This window comes from Molothrus ater, chromosome 12 (genome assembly GCF_012460135.2).
Source record: "Molothrus ater isolate BHLD 08-10-18 breed brown headed cowbird chromosome 12, BPBGC_Mater_1.1, whole genome shotgun sequence".
Lineage (NCBI taxonomy): Eukaryota > Metazoa > Chordata > Aves > Passeriformes > Icteridae > Molothrus > Molothrus ater.
Window position 1 is genome coordinate 11,927,363 of NC_050489.2, and position 17,344 is coordinate 11,944,706.

At 45.4% G+C, this 17,344-nt stretch overlaps 2 protein-coding genes across 2 annotated transcripts; one reads left to right on the forward strand and one right to left on the reverse strand.

The window, feature by feature from the left end:
• Positions 1-1,485: 1,485 nt before the first annotated feature.
• On the forward strand, positions 1,486-13,828 carry LOC118691229 (galanin receptor type 1-like). The gene is made up of 3 exons (XM_036390348.1): positions 1,486-2,426; positions 3,287-3,352; positions 12,540-13,828. Exons 1-3 carry the CDS (start codon positions 1,719-1,721, stop codon positions 12,855-12,857), a joined length of 1,092 nt encoding a protein of 363 aa, XP_036246241.1. The 5' UTR covers positions 1,486-1,718; the 3' UTR covers positions 12,858-13,828.
• Positions 13,829-14,577: 749 nt separating this feature from the next.
• On the reverse strand, positions 14,578-17,005 carry DDX28 (DEAD-box helicase 28). Its single transcript, XM_036390554.2, has one exon. The coding sequence runs from the start codon at positions 16,988-16,990 to the stop codon at positions 15,356-15,358; it is 1,635 nt and encodes a 544-aa protein (XP_036246447.2). The 5' UTR covers positions 16,991-17,005; the 3' UTR covers positions 14,578-15,355.
• Between the last annotated feature and the right edge of the window lie 339 nt (positions 17,006-17,344).

Below are 17,344 nucleotides of genomic sequence, written 5' to 3' on the forward strand. Positions count from 1 at the left end.
GCCACTGAGAGGTGTTTGAGGTCCTGGGCCACTGAGAGGTGTTTGAGGTCCTGGGCCACTGAGAGGTGTCCGAGGTCCTGTGTCACTGAGAGGTGTTTGAGGTCCTGTGTCACTGAGAGGTGTTTGAGGTCCTGGGTCACTTGAGGCAGCCAGGTTGTGGAGCTGCAGGTGGTGTCAGGTCCAGCCACGATGATCTGCCCATGACAAGGGGACATAATTTTTTCCACTGTGGCTCAGACATCTTTCCCTCCCTGGCCTCACCCTGTAACTACCCCAAAGCTGTTAGGGAAATAAGGGATTGAGCTCCACATCAGTTTTAAGCAAGGGTATAATCAGAGCAGGCTACAGAAGGCAGCACTGTCACCTTTCAACAAGAAAAAATCACAAAGCAGAGCAACTCTCAGTTCCTGAACTTCGCTCCTAGAATTAAGGGGCTCCCCCAGTCAAACCCTCCCATTCACAAGAGCCAGTGGTGCCCCACTCTGACCAGGTGCCTGGAGCTGTAACCACTGAAAATAGAGATGGGTACTGTTCTTAGCAGGCAGCTGTGCTGCATCCATAAATCACTGCGTGCAGGTACTGTTAATGTTTGCCTAAACTTTGTTCCCTGAAGAATCACTCAAGAATTGTGAGGAAACAAACCATTAGAGCTAACCTGCTTATTACCTTCCAAAACATATGTGCTGTTTCTATAAGTAAGCATTATAACCACAGTAACTGAGCCATTAATCTTAAATAAAACTGTTTAAAACCCCCAAACCTATCTCTGTTCCCTGACAGGGAATATTACAGCTGCTTGCAGCTACTAAGACTGAACCTTTTCCAGTGCAGATGCTGTTGGCACTACTGGGCTGATCCTAAAATGACTTCAAAGCTATATCAACAAGGTCCATGAATATTCAGGCACTAAGGAATTTGGGCAGATATCCCAGAAGTGGCAAGGCCTGGTGCTGAATCTAAAGCTCTCCCAGTTTTTTGTGTTGGAAACACAACTATTCAGATGGCTTTATGCTCTAATGGGAGCATTGAATACTGTGAAACAAATAAACAACTAAAGTCATTCTCTGTTGATTAAAATAAAGTGGTTTAGGGTTTTTTTTTTGTCTTATACAGCCAGTAACAGCGCTGCCCCTCACAGAACTGCACACACTATTTTTCAGCAGCTGCTGCTTATCCATCCCTTTGGATGAGAACTGTTGCTTTGCTCTTCCCCCTCGTGAGCAGTAATGCATGGGGACAAAGCTGGCCAGGGGTTGTTTTCTGAAGGGCTCAGGTCACAGACAGCATTTGTTCCCTGTGCCACAGCTCAGGGTGGAGCTGGGAAAGCAGGTATGACAGCCACAGATGCAGGCAGTGTGGGAGGGAAGCAGAAGAGGAGGAGCATGTGGAAGCCGAGCTGCTGCTGCTCCGCTGCTGCTCCAAGCTCCCAGGGCAGCCTCATCCTCTGCTCTTCTGGCACAGACTTTCTCTGCCACACCAGCACCAACTGCCAAATCTGGATGTCACCTCTTGGATGACACAAATTCCTCAACTCCTTTTTTTGCCAGTTCCTGGAATAAACTGCACGAGAGACAGAGAGAACTCGGAAGAATCATCTGAAGAAAATTACTCCTCAAAGGAAATACACAGCATTGGAAAAGGCAAAAGTTCACTTCTGGCCTAACAAAACACAGATAGTCAGCAGTCAGGGCTGCAGTGACTGTTCCTTGCCTGGCTCCATGGAGGAGCAGGAATACAACTTTGTGCTTTCCTTTGGAGCCAACACCAGCAAGTGCAGCCTTGAGACCAACCAAACAGAGGCCCCAATGTGCTGGACAGGAGCGACCAGGGGCGGCCCAGAGGTGGTGATTGTACCAGTGCTTTTTGGGTTGATTTTTCTCCTGGGAATGGTGGGAAACACGTTAGTGTTGGTTGTTTTGGGGCGTCTTCGGCCTGGGGGCCGCCCATCGCGCAGTGCCACCAACATCTTCATCCTCAACTTAAGCATTGCAGACTTCTCCTTCCTGCTCTTCTGCGTTCCCTTCCAGGCCACCATCTACTCCCTTCCAGAGTGGATCTTCGGTGCCTTCTTTTGCAAGTGGGTTCACTACTCGGCCATGGCAACGATGCTGGTCAGCATCTTCACTCTGGTGGCCATGTCTGTGGACAGGTACATTGCTGTGGTCCACGCCAAACGCTCGCCCTGCATCCGCAGCAAGCGCAACGCTGCCCTCGGCGTGGCTGTCATCTGGCTGCTGTCCCTCCTCATCGCCATCCCCGTGGCCCAGCACCAGGCCCTCATGAGCGGCCACCAGCAGGCACCCAACAGCTCTTTCTGCTGGGAGCACTGGGCAAACGGCTCCACAGCCAAGCAGATGTACAAGATCACCATCCTGCTGGTGGGATACCTCCTGCCCCTGCTGCTCATCACCTGCTGCTATGCCAAGGTGGGTGCCAGGGATGGGAATAATGCTTAAATGGAGGGAAAGATCCCAGACTCCTGGTGGCTTGTGTGCGTACACAACTACACAGCCAACACTTTCCATATCCTCTCCTGGTACAGAATACTTTTTTGAAGTGAGGGAGGGAAGGAAAACAGAGAATGAAATTACACCAGCTAACAAAAAGGATTAAAACTACCAAGATGACACCCAGCCTGTCACCCAAACCCCCTAAAGGCTCTCGCTGTTTTTCATATTTTTCATTTTGTTCTTTCTAAATAACAAATGTTTGCTAACGGCAAGAGGAAAACCTATGAAGGGATAAACATTTCCAGGTTATTGCTGTGCTGTAATCAGGTTTCAAAAGCTAGATCCAGATGTTGTTAATTGAGAATTGCCTGGAGTGCTCCAACACTCCTTACGACCCTCCCTCTGGAGGGTGACCCACTGTATTTGTTTGTGCTGCCCCCAGGAGTGACAGGACAGCCCCACCAGAGCACAGGACTGGCAGCCTGCTCTCTGCCCATGAGTATCATCAACCTAGGGAATAAATGAAGACAATTTGAGGCTCAATATAAAATTCAAAGTCCATCTGAAAACTCCTGTGGATTTCAGCACAGTGCCAGCTGCGCTCTTAATATTTGCTGAACTACTGAAAGCCTAGCAGGCTTAATGCTCTTTCCAAACCTTTTTTCTTGAAAGAGAAATTTGAGAGTTTAGAATTAAAAGTCTGAAACATCAAAGTCATCTTTGAAGTCGTGTTAAAATGATTACTTCAAATTTTTGGTGCTTGTATGAGGAGTTCTAGTATTAATACACGAATTTCAATTTCCCATTCAATATATTGCTCCTTTTTTCCTCCCAAGGTTTTATACCACCTCCATACGAAAGTAAAGAACATTTCCAAGAAGTCAGAGAGATCAAAGAAGAAGGTAAATATCTTTGGTTTAATCCGTATATTGACTATAATACAATAGATATGCCAGGTTTATAAAGTAATCAGCCTGGTCTGTGCTGATCCCAGCTGATTTAGAGACTTTACAGTTTCTGCCAGTCCTTTTGCCTATGAATCCTAACCAGATTTAACTATAGGTTGTATTAATTTCTATTGGTTCATTACATTCACTAGCATACACTCAGTTTTGTTTGCAATATACTTATGAGGACCAATTCATAATTGGTTTTGCACTTACACTGTCTGCAAGGTTAGAATTCAACTGGTATTTGCAATATTATCTCATAACACAATAACTGTCCCAGTTATAATACACCACCAACAGTATTTATTAGACAGGTGTTACTTACCCTCTCCTCTCTGGATCAATAGTGCAGACTACAAAGAGAAAGCACAGTCAGAGTTTTGTGTGTTTAACAGCTACTATAAGAAAAGGCAACCAAGGTGTATTGACAATTTTGATAATGTAAAATGCAGCAAAGTGCTAAGAAGCACTGTTTTTCCACACAGAATCATTTCACAAGTTTGAAAAATTGCTTTAGGTCTCAAAATCACCATAAAATCCCTAAACTGATCAGTTTAAATTTCCCTCCAGAATTTCCTTACTTATGTATGAATGGCATACTACCTATTTTGTTGCTAATTTTTAAGAGAATACTACCAACAGTTGAAAATTACTACTGTTACTTCCCTGTAAAGAAGTTAAGAATTTCATTTATGACAGTGTATCCACTTGTGTTGTTTTCAGATTTGCTCTGTAGAGTTAGATGAAAAAACAGCACTACAGTTTCTTCAATCTCAAGTTTAGTTGTTAGATATTGCCAAGAGGATACATTTTTAAAAACACCTTTGATTTTAGCTGTTCAAACAAGTTAGTGGTGCAGCACTTTTTCCTCCCTCCCCTTAAGTATTTCCCTGGCCACAATTATGAAACACCCAACAGCAATTCTTGTTCCATATAGCACAGTCAGACCTAGTTAAATAGGTGATCCTTTCAGATAGAAGAAAAGTTAAATACATGCCTCTACATACACGCATCATCCTTCACAATATGTCTTCTTCCAGCCCTGTCTGTGTAGAAATTGTCCATCTAGCCTTCCTGCATGCCAAACATCTCCTTTAGTGTACTTAAAGGGGTTTTTTGTTGCAAACACTACTCAATATTTCTCAGGAAGACTTCCTTGAGCTCCCACTTCCCACTCAATTCTTGTATATTCTTTCAAAGCATACTTGAAACACAAGAGTGAGAGCCAGTTTTTAAAGCATATCTTCTTAAGAACACTTAATGTTAGAGCCTAGTGAGAAACTCATAGATGGCTGTCAGTTCTGTTAGTCCAGCTGCCTTCATATGTACTTAGTGGGTCCATTTGTGAAGGTAGCTGTGTTTGGGTTTAATTCATAAACCTCATCAGGAATTAAGTGAAGAGCTTTTGTTTATTTAGCTGAAAATGTTTGACAAATGAATCTTGATCCACATTTGGAAGGTTAATTTAGGACATACAGAACATTGAGTTTGTTCTGAAATATGTGTGACTTCAGTGGTTAAACCCTGATTGCCTTGAGCTATGAGAGAAGTGTAGCACAACAGCCAAGTCTTCCCACATGAGGTGATAAAATTGTCTGAGTCACATCTGTTAATTCACAGTGTGCATCTTCACCAAACTGATATGGAAAACAAGACCTCATATTCATAAAAAAGAGGATAATCTGAAATTATGACCATGCAGTTACTGCTTCATTCCTACAATTTCAAGAAAACAGGGCATTGGAGCTACTATCCTACTTCTACCCCCAAGAGATTGGGATGTGGGTTTGCTCTTTTTTGGGTTTTCCCCTTTGGGTTTGGTTTGGGTTTTTTTCTGTTTGGTTTGTGGGTCTAGTGTTGTTTTGTTTTTAAACTGTTAAATAGCAAATTTTGCAAACAGTTTTTTGTTCAAATCTCCCAATGCTCATATAGGCTCTGTATGTGAGTTAAGGTCTTAAAAGAATCAAATTGCAGACTCAGAGTCCTTGTTGAACAAGATTTTCCAGTGAAACAGTTGCCAACATTACCACTGCAAACAGTTTGCTCTGCATTTCAGAAGCTATAAGAACTCTCATCAAGATTGAACACTTCAAGATAAAACATAGTTAAGAAAGAAATCAAATGACATAGAGCTCAGGGAATGGTCTTACCATAAGCAGCATTCCACATCTGCTTCTGAAAAAATAGTTTTACCAGGTAAGATTTTTTTTAAATGTCAAGACTTATTTCAGGATCTTTACCTTTCATTGACCTTGCTGGAGTCTTGGTGTAACACCAGTCCCTCCCCACCCCCAGATCCTATAACACTGATAACAGGCAGAAGAGACACCATTCTTACTCACATTGTTTGAGCCATAGCACACAGTAAGAAGCATTACTGGGACAAATCCAAGGTAAAGCCATCTGAAAGGTCATAGAGGAGCTGGTATTTTGTCTGCTATTAGAACACCCTGGAAATCTGGAAACAGCATGTGAACCTCAATAAGATAAACATTTACAGAACAAGTGAGACACTGCTGGATGTAGACCTAAGGTGATTTCTAAAGAGATGATGATGGCATGGCCAAATGAATAGTCCCAGTGTTGTGCAAGTACATGCATGATTTTCCTAGCTGTACTGCTGTAGCAAAGAAAGCAAAATAATCCTGGATTTAACTGACTCTAAGCATGTGAAGCATATTACTGGAGCCCAGGTACTTGATACTGTAGCTCAACCTCTTCCTTTAAAGGTCATACTGTACCAGTAATTTGTATCTATGCCTTTAAAATGAAAAAAAAATTATAAACCTTTTTTGTTTAATAAATCAAACCTAGGGAAACAGGAAACAAAGCGTAATGAACAGCGTATTAGGAATTTGTTTTTCCAAGAAGTCTCTTGCTTGATCCTCTACCCCTTTCTGCCTTTTTGTGGCACAGCATGGTTCCCAGTGCCTGCTCCCTCCAGCTGTGCTCCCTCCAGCTGTGCTCCCTGCCCTCCCTGGTGTTTGCTGCCCTGCTCCCAGCAGAGCAGCACCTGCTGCCCAGGGCCCCCAGAGCTGCATGAGCAGACAAAGTGTGCAGCTAAAGTGTGTGATAACTCTGTCTGTTATCACAGTATGGAAACAAAACCCAGCTAAAAGTTCAATCAGTGCTAGAGGTTTGGCTATCCACAGTTAAGAGGAACTCTGACACGTGCACCTACAGAGTGGCATTGCCACCCCATTTCCTCTCATGGGGGTCTTGTCAAGAAGCTCTCACTGCTATATGAAGCATCATCTCTAAACAAAGTCTCCAATACCAGGCTTCATGTCACCAGGATCTGAGACCCTGCTGTTGTCTCCCAGACCACAGTGCCACAAGATATAGCTGGGCTTTCAGTGTGGGTTTTATTTCCTGTACAATGTTTGTAAAGTCACTTTTCCTTTCTCTTCCATTACTGGTCTTTCTACTGTCTGTCACTGTCCCATTTGCCACAACATTGTACTCAAGGTCTGGTATTTGAAGATACATAGGGGCTAAAAGGACAGCCTAAGAGAGCCCTGGTCTTTAGGACAAACTACTCATGGGCAAGTTTAGACCCACTATTGTAAAGTCAGTTACAACTAGATTTTGTTTGAATAGGTCCAGTTTATGAATAACCCACAGAGCTCTGACAGCTGTCACCCACTCCAAGTCAGTGTTCAAACCCCTGCTAAAATGAACAAGTCTGTCTTTAGCAGAATCCTACAAATGCCATACAGGTACATATCACAAAAAAAAAAAAAAAAAAAACAAAAAAAAAAAAAAAAAAGAAAAAAAAGAAAACCAACAAACAAACCAAAAGATTTTGTGCTTGGTTGTGATCTTTAAGCTTTTAACTTGCAGGATGGTTATGTTCAAACTACAGCAACCTTTTCAATTAATGCACATATGAAACTTTGCAAAAATTTCCCAAGCACAAAGTTTGCTGCATCCTGACTTCACATTCCATTATCAGAAGAATTTGACCCTTAATTCAGATTCCCACTTTGAAATTTTTATATAACTTTGGCATCTACACGTCAAATGAGGGACATGCTCAATTTAAAGTGCTTTTCCACTTGTACCATCTCTGCATTAGAGCAAGGAAGATGTTTAGAATTTTTTGCAGGCCTAGGCTGAAATTCTGCATGATGAACTAAGACTGTGCCTGCAGAAGAGAGGCATGACTGGCTGCTTCCCCATTTAATGCCATACTAGCTGTACCAGTTTGCCAGCCTTGAAAATCAGATTGTGCGATGCTGCAGGATTCTCTTTTGAAGTTTTGGATAATCGTTTTTTGAGGCCAGCCAGCAAGACCACATGCTAAGAAATTCTGTGCACCCCTCTATGACAATGAAGTATATTTCAGTTCTGTTACCTCTTTCCTCAGCTACTCAGAGTAGAGCGAGTCTGTAATTTGGCTCCAAAGAAAGTTAACGATTCCCTGTCTGACAGTGTTGCAAAATGTTTCATAAGAGCCTAGCCCCAGGAACTCTGGTCTTACATCTGCCTTAAATAAGATGATTTAATGATGGAAATTAATGCAAACTAAGGTCTAGCATGGCTCTGTGGTGTTTTACTGGCCTCTGGAGCACACCAGGGTTCCTCGGTGTTTACTCACTTCTGTATTGTGCATCTTTAAAGAGCAAATAACAAGTTTTGCAAACTGAACAATCTGAAATTATTTTTCAAGTTTAAGAATGTGTCTGGGGATGTGAATTTTACAGCAATTTTGCAAGCTTCCTTGATAGGATAGAAGGAGTCGTGGGACCTTGAGGCCAAAAGCTTCAATTAACAGACCAAATGAGCCACTTAAAGATAACAAACTAGTACTATGCTTTTCTGTTGGTTAGCTACAACAGAAAGGTGAGCCGTGCCTGCCTGGTGGGTCAGCAGATCAGCTGTTCATTGCTTCCAGAGCTGAGTAAATTTGGGACACACCCTGGAGTGCTGCACTTTGAAGGTCATACAAGAGCCTGAGGTAAAAGATACAGAATTCCTTCAAGGTAGATGGGTACTCCTGAACATTTTGGCCAAGAGAGGCAGATAAAAGTTGTGTACTAAACAAATGCTGTGTACTAAGCAAATGCTCTGTACGCTAAATGAATTATTTGGCTATTGTTCATGCAAATTGAAGGTTTTCATGTAGGCAATGATCGTGATGTTCAAGACCTTGGCATTTGAACAGAAAATAGAGCAAAGGAACATGGAAGATCCTCAGAAGTGTCATCCTGCAGATTGTTTGGTTAACAGGAGCCCAGGGCAGCAGGAATTAAGAGCATCATTACCAATTAGGAGGTAATAGAAATATCACAATGCTCATACACATTTATGAATAGAAAGTGAATAAATTTCAAGGGCACCAACAGAGGAGATTAGTGGCATAATCCCAGAATGAGAGGTGTGCAGATGAGCAGCTGGAACAGTGCAAGCAAGCTGCTGGGAAATGAAGAGTCCCTCTCAGCACATAAAGCAAGTAATCAAAATGAGCTGATAACATCTGAAAATATATTTACTTCAGTCCCTCCTCTTCTGCATGACATTCAGCTGCCATCTCTGGCTCCAAGAAAGAAGACAGAACAATAAAAAACAATACTTTCAGTGTGGTTTTCAGATCACTGAAGAGTAGAATTAGACTCAAGTGTAATAAAAAAAAAAGACCAAAGGGCAATGAGAAGTGCTTCAGTAGTAATTAGAAGACGTGTGTGCTCTGAAGTAGAGACAGCTGCTATCCAACATCTAAATTACTTAAGAATAGGTATGCCATTTTCTAAACATTTTGCATTTATCACTAAGCTATGGGCATCTTTCTGGAGATCAGATTGTGCTTGGGACCTTTCTGTCAGAACTTTATGTGCAAAAAGGAAAAGAATGTTTGCAAATCCATCAGGGCAAGTCAGATTTGCCAACAAAGCAAACAAGAACGTGGCACCAGCAGTGAAGGAAGGGGCAGTTTCCACTTTGCATGCTGGCTCACAGATGGACTCTGAGCAAAGGGATGTTCTCCACTGGGTGTCCCTGAATGTAAAGCCACACAAATTGTCTTCCTCAGAGGTTGGTAAGTTCCTCCAGCAGTACAGTGGTATATTGCACTAAGCCACATGTCTTTCCTGGGCACTGACACTGGGTACCTGCAGTATCCAAAAACAAAAGCTTAAGGCACTGTGGGTCACTACATATTTTCCAAGTCTTCACTATAGTAAATTACAACATATAGTGAAGTCTGTAACTCTGTAGTTTACCATAGTGAAGTATGGGGTAGTAAAAATGTGCACCAATTGTCTCTCAAACTTTAAGGAAAAGAATCTACAAGTTAGAGATGAGTATATCAGGAGAAAAGATTTATCAGTAAATGACATTATCAGATATCCTCCTAGAAAGCAGTAATAAAGGAAGAGTCATTTGTAATTTGCTGATAAGACAGTGTGGAAGAACTGGCATAGGCTTCTTTATGCATCTTCATTTAGAATTATGGAAGAAAAAAAGAAGGAAAAATAATCTCACCATATTCAGGAAGCAGCAGTTGTCTCACTAATGAAGCCCAGTTTGTCTGCAAGCCAGTACTGTTTAATAAAAACCTAATTGAATGTTCTTTCCCATTTCTGTGTGGCTGAGGTACACAGTAGAAATGGATGGTCTGATCAGCTCTGAAAAATGATGTGCAGCTGGGCTGTCTCCAACTGGGACTAAATTAGGAAAGTGACAAGTCCTCTACCCCTCTAGACTGTTCTGTCCATTTTATATTTTAATCTCGGGAATGTTTATTTATCTAACATTCAGGTTGTTCTTCCTAAAATATGCAAATCCATGGAATACTTGAAGCATTTGACTCATTAAAGGCAATCTTAATTTTGCCTTTGACAAGATGCCTGACAAGTTGAAGCAAGAAACTTCATTAAAATCTTATCAAGCACAACAGCTCTAAACACAATTAAATGTTAAAGACTTCATCATCCTCCTGAATGAGGTATCTCACCCAAAATGTTTTTTAAACACATTTTCCAATGCTTTTTGAAGGATGGGAGAAGGCTAAAAGCAAGAAATAGCTTGTCCAGGGCCAGGGGGAAAAGTAATCAAAGGGCAAAACAGACAAAGAAATGCTGGGAAGCATAAATGAGAGGCAGATTACCTACAAAGATAACAAATGAATAAGCAAGTAAATTCAACACAATCTGCACATGACAGAAATGGGCAGGGGGGAAGGGAGGAATAACAGAAGTTCATCTAATTATCTGACAAGCAAAAAGATCTCCTTGTTTTTGTCACCATGCTATTGATTCACTGCACAGTTTCAATGCACTTACTTTGCCTGTACAACAAATACACTGTAAGGTATATCCTGGAGCTGCTTGACAGACTTCTAGGAGTAGTAAGAGAGATTTAAGTAGTCAATAGTGGTCATTGTACAGGTCTATTATGGACCCACCAAAATTTCAGAGTTGAACCAGAAGGTTTGCATTAAGTGGGGACAGCTTGATCAACAGTAATGCAATAACTGTGCAAACTGTCACAGCTCATGGAAGAAGCTCAAACAGTACACAACCTATTTGGATCAGTCCTCTACAGCTGGTCACAGTCTACAGTAACAGTATTTAAGCTACAGCAAAGTTACCACACTAAAATCCAAACAGTGTTTTGTTTCAGTTTCCTCTTAACTACGTATTCCCTAACTTGAAAAAACAGACAGAAGTTCCATTTCCAAAATCTGTTTCTTGAGTCATGAATTATGTATGAGTGCTCTAGTATTGTCTGTGTTTTCCATCTGCAAAATCCCAAAAAGCTGGACCCCAGAAACAGCTCTGTGCTATTACATAGCAACTGCAAACCCATTGTGTAATACTCAGCCCTACGTTAAATTGTTATTTCACAATAAAAGGGGGAAAAGCTAAGTATATAAGCCTTATTCAAAAACATATTTCAGTGCTTGTAGCCCCCTAATTTAGGCAGATGGATGCTATGAAAGGTTGCCTGGGTAACAAGCCTAAGCTACTTAACATTTCTAGAGGGTAAAGAAGTAGCACCATTATTGCTGGTGAAAGCTAATGATGGGACCTGTTTATTAATCATTTCTTTGGTACCCATTGTACCACAGCGGGTGAGCCAGACCCCACAGGACGACCGCTAGGTCTGTGTCCTTCAGTGTCATCAACTCCTAATCATTCCAGTCTATTTTTAAGGACATCATCTCGCTCCCAGCATGGTTGGTTTGAGGACACTTGGCAGGGTAGTCTGTTCACTTTTAGGGGAACATTGTTAGCTCAGCTGTCTGACAGCATTCTGGTAGGTGAAACAAGGAAGCATCTGGAGCATGCCAGGTACACAATGGACCTACAGGTTATTGCCTTTCAAAGTTATTTGAGAGACCCATTTGACAGAAATCTCTTTTTTTACTTGTATTGTAGTCTTGATCTAAAGTAATAACATCTTCCTTAGAGGTTAATGGGTTTAACTAAATGTAGCCATGATAACTACTGACTAAACAAATTTCTGTTCACTAGAAAATTATCCCTTTTCTAGGAAAGGAACTTTACACTATTCACTTGAAATCATGCAAGGGAATTATTGACAGAAATATTGACCTAGACTAGCAAGCACTGCAGGGACACACCTCTAACCCAGGCAGCACAGGCTGGGATCTCACAGGCACAGGGAGCCTCCCTCAGGTCATCACCCAGCTAGGAATATGTCAGTGAGCACTGTGTATTTAAAAAAAAATCCTTGATGCATTGGTTTTCTGAGTTTCTTCTGTAATAGGGAAGATACTGGAAAAACCTTTCTCCTCAGGCCAGCCTTTGTTACTCCTCTCAGTGGTGTGCTTACTTGGAAGTTGTTTTCCCCTGCAGTTATTTTCCATAGCCTCAATGTTCCTCACTCTCCAAGTGTTAGGAACTATTATTTCCACTCTTCCTTGTAACACATTGTTGCAGCCTTTGAACTGTTTGAAGTTTTATGGGCACTGCCTCAAGTGTCTATAGTTATTTGCTTGAGCTAAAACCAATCAATCCAAGTTTACCAGGGTTTTTAGTGTCCTTTTTCATATTGTCATGATTTGCCCACCTGGCAGTTGTCAGTGTTGCCTGACAGAGGAAAGCAAACCCACTCATCCCACAGGCTCGCTTGCTCACTGTGACCGTTTAATACACGATCTTCTCTTCTCCAGACGGCGCAGACGGTGCTCCTCGTGGTTGCTGTGTTCCTGCTCTCCTGGCTGCCACACCACATCATCACCATGTGGGCAGAGTTTGGGCACTTTCCCCTGAACAATATCTCCTTCACCTTCCGCATCATCTCTCACTGCCTGGCCTACGGGAACTCCTGCATCAACCCCATCCTTTACGCTTTCCTCTCGGAGAATTTCCGCAAGGCCTGCCACCAAGTCTTCACCTGCAAGCTCCTCCTGCGGCCAGTGGCCGCTGAGAAACTGGCCAGAGTGCGCATGGAGAACTTCTCCACCACCCACTCCACCACAAACGTGTAAGCTGGGCTCACAAATACATTTCAGGAGGAAGAGGAGGGAAGAGGGTTCTGTCTGGGGAGAACACGCATGCAAGTGCACTCCAGGGAGCGGTGGAGTCTGCAAAAGTGTGCACTTTGCCAGGTTACTGGAGTGGTAGGAGACATATTTCCCTCTCACTGTGAGGACATGTGACAGAGCCTGTCCTCGGTATCTTGCTAGACACTGGGCTATGTGCAACAGAATTACCTGAATGCCCATAAGAGAGAGCCCAAATGAAGTTGTAGTTATGACCATAGGATCTAAAGTAAAATTTATGCAGAAGGCAGAATGTGTACAGACAAGAAGGCAGCAGTTAATTACATCTGTAGACAGTCATTGAGATGTGAACAAGGAGTGATGCAACATTCAGAAAGCAGTTTGGGAGAAGTCAAACTAAAGTCTTTGGATGTCTTTGTTTCTTTAACCAATTTGACCAAGTATGAGCTGCATACACATTTAGCTCACTACTGGGGGTGGGGTCTCTAAATCCCTTGAAGGCTTTGCTGTAGCATTTGCCTATTGGGCAATTACATCTTTCACATGATGTGTCAGTGGTGTGGCTGTCTGCATTTGGTGGCTCTGTATCAGCTTATACATCCCAGAGTGAGTGTCTGTGTGTTCCTGTGTGTAATTATTGCTGTTAATCACTGGCTCCAGCAACTGTCTCTTGGTGAGCAACAATACAAATTGGTATTTCTCAATATATGCTTAAAACACTGTGGCTTTGTTTGAAAGTACTGTCTACAAAAGGTTTTGTGGTAAATAGTGTTCTCTTGAATCTATCTACCCGAGTGGCTTTTTATTAGCCACCTTAGTATATAAATACCTGAAATTTGTGGTGAAGGTTTGTTTGGGTTGTTTGTTTGGGGTTTTTTTTGACAAACTGTTGTGATCAACAGTGCCCTAGCAACAAAAGGTAAGGGCATTGTACCAAGTTCAAGGTTATTACTTGTAACTATATGAAGTGCATATTGCTTCAAAAGTAGGAAGCAAATGGCTGAAAGAATTTCATTATTTCATTGTGTTGTCTAATTCAGTATTTCTGTGTGCTGCAATCCAGACTGCACTTTTCATAGACTGTAAAAATGTGTGTTACAGAAGTTAAACTACAAATTATTTGCTGTCCATGCAATGAATGGGTTTCCAGTCTCCAAATGGATCACTTTCACTATATTTCTAAAACTTGGGAGCTATTGTATTGAATAATTTTACTGCAGTTTGTAACTTCCTTTAAGAGCCCTCTAACTGTGCAATATGAGCAGAGCACATGTACAACAGGATAAAGTCACTGCTGATCCTTGGGTGACTATCTGCACAAGTTTTCTCTTTATTTAACTTTTTCTGGAGAGTAGCTCCAGTGAATTATTTCCTTAGAACTAGATTTAGATCCAATGCTGTGATCTTCTCATTTACCATAATGTAGAAATCTGCTATTACTACATTCCCAGTGATTGCATAGCCTAAAGTGGAGAGCACGGGAAAAACAGCCACCAAGAGAAAGGGTTATGGCAAATAACTGCAACAGAAATCAGAGCTAAAATGCTTATTTGTGTGAATATTTACCATGGATCCAAACTAGCAGCTAGATAGGAAATAACCTCAGCCTCACTTCAACTCTCTTGGCTGAAAGCAAAATAGGACAAAGGCACAACAGTCAAAAGAAATCCTACACTCACTCTGTTAGGTGAGAGTCACTAGAACCTTTGAGTCAACACACTTCTTTTATTTAACAGAAGACATCTTCCAGTGTGCTGGAGTTGGGGTTTTTTGGTTTTTTTACAATCAGTTCAGAAACTACATGTCTCTACAGCATGCAGAAAAAAATGTACAGGAAACACTTTAGGGCTTTTTATTTAATATAGTATGAAGGAGAGGAAGATCCCATTTCTCAGTGAAAGGTAACCATAAAATGACAAATTAAGGCCTTGAAAGAGCCCCAAGCATTATCGTGCCTTCTCATTCCCACTGTACTTTACAGGCATCTGGTCTAGAATTCTCTAAATGAACTGCTACATCACAAGAAAATCAAGCGTCCTTTAGTCCTTTGTGTCTGTAACTGGTCAGATTTTTTCTCCTTCCACAGTAGAAAATTTTCAGTTTTAATAACGAATATTAGTTGATGGTGGTGGGCACGAATGAAATGCAATAGAACTGTGTATCATACAAACATACTTTCATTTGGACTTGAATTTAAATGATGTCTCGAAATAAGTAAACCAAATCAATCGATGAAGTAATTCTTCAATATCCTCCAAAAGCATTCTGTTACTCACTTACTAGTTTCCTTTGGGAAAACCACATGTTGTGATGGCTGTGCATATGAATACTGCAGCTTCCAGAACAGTGCACAAAGTTAACCTGATCACCTGGTTCTGAAACTCAGCTCTATTCTTTCAATCTGCCTTACACACAGCAGCTCGTTCACTCTGCCTTAATGGCCTCAAGGTAAGCCTCTACCAGGGAATGCCTGGCAACCTGAATCAACCTCCGTTAGGAGAAGGTTTGTTAATAGAGTCCATTCCTGGGAGACCTGTCCTTTTCCGGGCTGCAGTCTCTATTTTCCGTACCAGGTCCACGTCCCACCGATGGGTGACAAAACTAACCACAGCTCCGGGTGCCTTGCTCCCAACCCGGCCAACTCTCCCGGCACGGTGCAGGTAGTCCTGCAGGGTGTCTGGGAAGTCATAGTTGACCACCAGCTGCACACTGCTGGTGTCCAGCCCGCGCGAGGCAAGGTCAGTGCAGACAAGGACAGACACATCACCCTTCTGGAAAGAGGCAAAGATGCCGGCTCTAGCAGCCGCCGACATCTGCCCCTGCAGCCTCAGGTGCTTGATTTTGTGGTCGTCCAGGATATAGCCCAGCCAGTTGACGGTGCTGGCACTGTTGCAGAAGATGAGAACAGCCCCGCCTGACGATGGGCGCTCCTTGAGCAGCTGCAGCAGTTCGGGCAGCTTGTCCCGGCCTTTGAGGCGGACAAACTTCTGCTGGACGTGAGGCGGCAGGCGGTGCAGGCTCTGCGTGCTGAGGGTGACAAACCGGCCCACGTCAGTGAACTTCGCCAGCGTCTCGCTGAGCCCCGCGGGGAAGGTGGCTCCGACCACCACCACCTGCGTCCTCTCCTCGTCGGGACCGGCCGGCCCGGGAGCGCCGGCGGCGAGAGGCGCGTGTGCCAAGATCTCCTCCAGCAGCTCCGTGAAGGACTCGTCCATCAGCGAGTCCGCCTCGTCCAGCACCATCCAGCGCAGCCTCTCCAGGGCCAGGAAGCGCCGCCGCAGCGCCTCCCGCAGCGCGCCGGGGGTGCCCAGGAGCACGGCGGGGCCCGGCGGCGGCGCCCGCAGCTGCCTCCGCAGCCCGCCCGCGGCCCCGCCGCCCGTGAGGCCGCGCACCGCCAGCCCCGCGGGCGCGCACAGCGCCGCCGCCACCGCGCCCACCTGCGCCGCCAGCTCCCGCGACGGCAGCACCACGAGCCCGCGGGGCGCCGCCGGCCCCGCCGCCTCCGCCGGCGCCTCGGGGCGGCAGAGCAGGCGCTCCAGCAGCGGCAGCAGGTACGCCAGAGTCTTCCCGCTGCCCGTCTCGGCGGCGCACAGCGCGCTGCGGCCGCGGCGCAGCGCGGGGATGGCGAGGCGCTGCACGGCCGTGGGCCGGCCGATGGAGAGCCGCTCTAGGCCGGCCAGCAGCGCCGGCTGCAGCCCCAGCTCGGCGAAGGTCGGGCCCTGTCCCGCCTCAGTCGGCGGCGCCTGTAAGGCGGGAGCCGCCTGCTGCGAGGGCTCCAGCTGGAAGTAATCCCCGTACGCCTTCCGGTGCTTCCAGCCCGCCGACACCAGCGGCGGCTGCTCCCAGCGCCCCACGGTCTGCCAGCGGGGCTGGCTCAGCTCCGGCCGCCGGCTCCGCAGCAGCAGCTTCCCAGAACGCGGCGGCGCCGCCGCCTCCCGCTGCTCCCGCCGCCGGCGCTGCGCGCCCCGCAGCAGGCGCTGCCGCAGGGCCCAGGGGACGCGCACCACGGCCCCGGGGGGCTGCGGGCTCCCCGCCGCCGCCGCTGTCCCGCTGCCCGCCGGCCGCCGCGGCAGCAACAGCGGGAGGGCGAGCGCCGGCCCGGCCCTGCCCAGCGCCATCGCGGTCCCCACGTGGGGCGGTGGCGCTGCCCGATGACGCCCGAAGCAGGCGCTGGCCCCGGTTCTCCCCGCCCCGCGGAGCCACGGCGGAGCCACGCGAGGACGGTGAGTGCGGTGGGCGCTGCCGCTCCCGCTCCCTTCTTTCGCCTTTTTCCGCCGCCGGCTGAGAGCCTTCCCCGCGCCGCCACCGCGGGAGCAGTCGCGGCCCTGAGGGGCTCTGGCCGGGGCGGCGCGGGGCCCCTCGCTCGGGAAGAGCCCGGGGGCGGGGAGCAGCCCCCGGCGCCCTCACGCTGGTGAGCCCGGTCCCCGCTGCCCGGCGAGCCCCTCACACCTGGCGGGGCACCCACCGCCCCT

Bases quoted from the DNA above. Each gene is read 5' to 3' on its own strand.
- LOC118691229 (XM_036390348.1), top strand. From the start codon at position 1,719: ATGGAGGAGCAGGAATACAACTTTGTGCTTTCCTTTGGAGCCAACACC. The intron at 2,427-3,286 runs GTGGGTGCCAGG...TTTCCTCCCAAG, and splicing joins TCACCTGCTGCTATGCCAAG to GTTTTATACCACCTCCATAC. The intron at 3,353-12,539 runs GTAAATATCTTT...TCTCTTCTCCAG, and splicing joins CAGAGAGATCAAAGAAGAAG to ACGGCGCAGACGGTGCTCCT.
- DDX28 (XM_036390554.2), bottom strand. From the start codon at position 16,990: ATGGCGCTGGGCAGGGCCGGGCCGGCGCTCGCCCTCCCGCTGTTGCTG.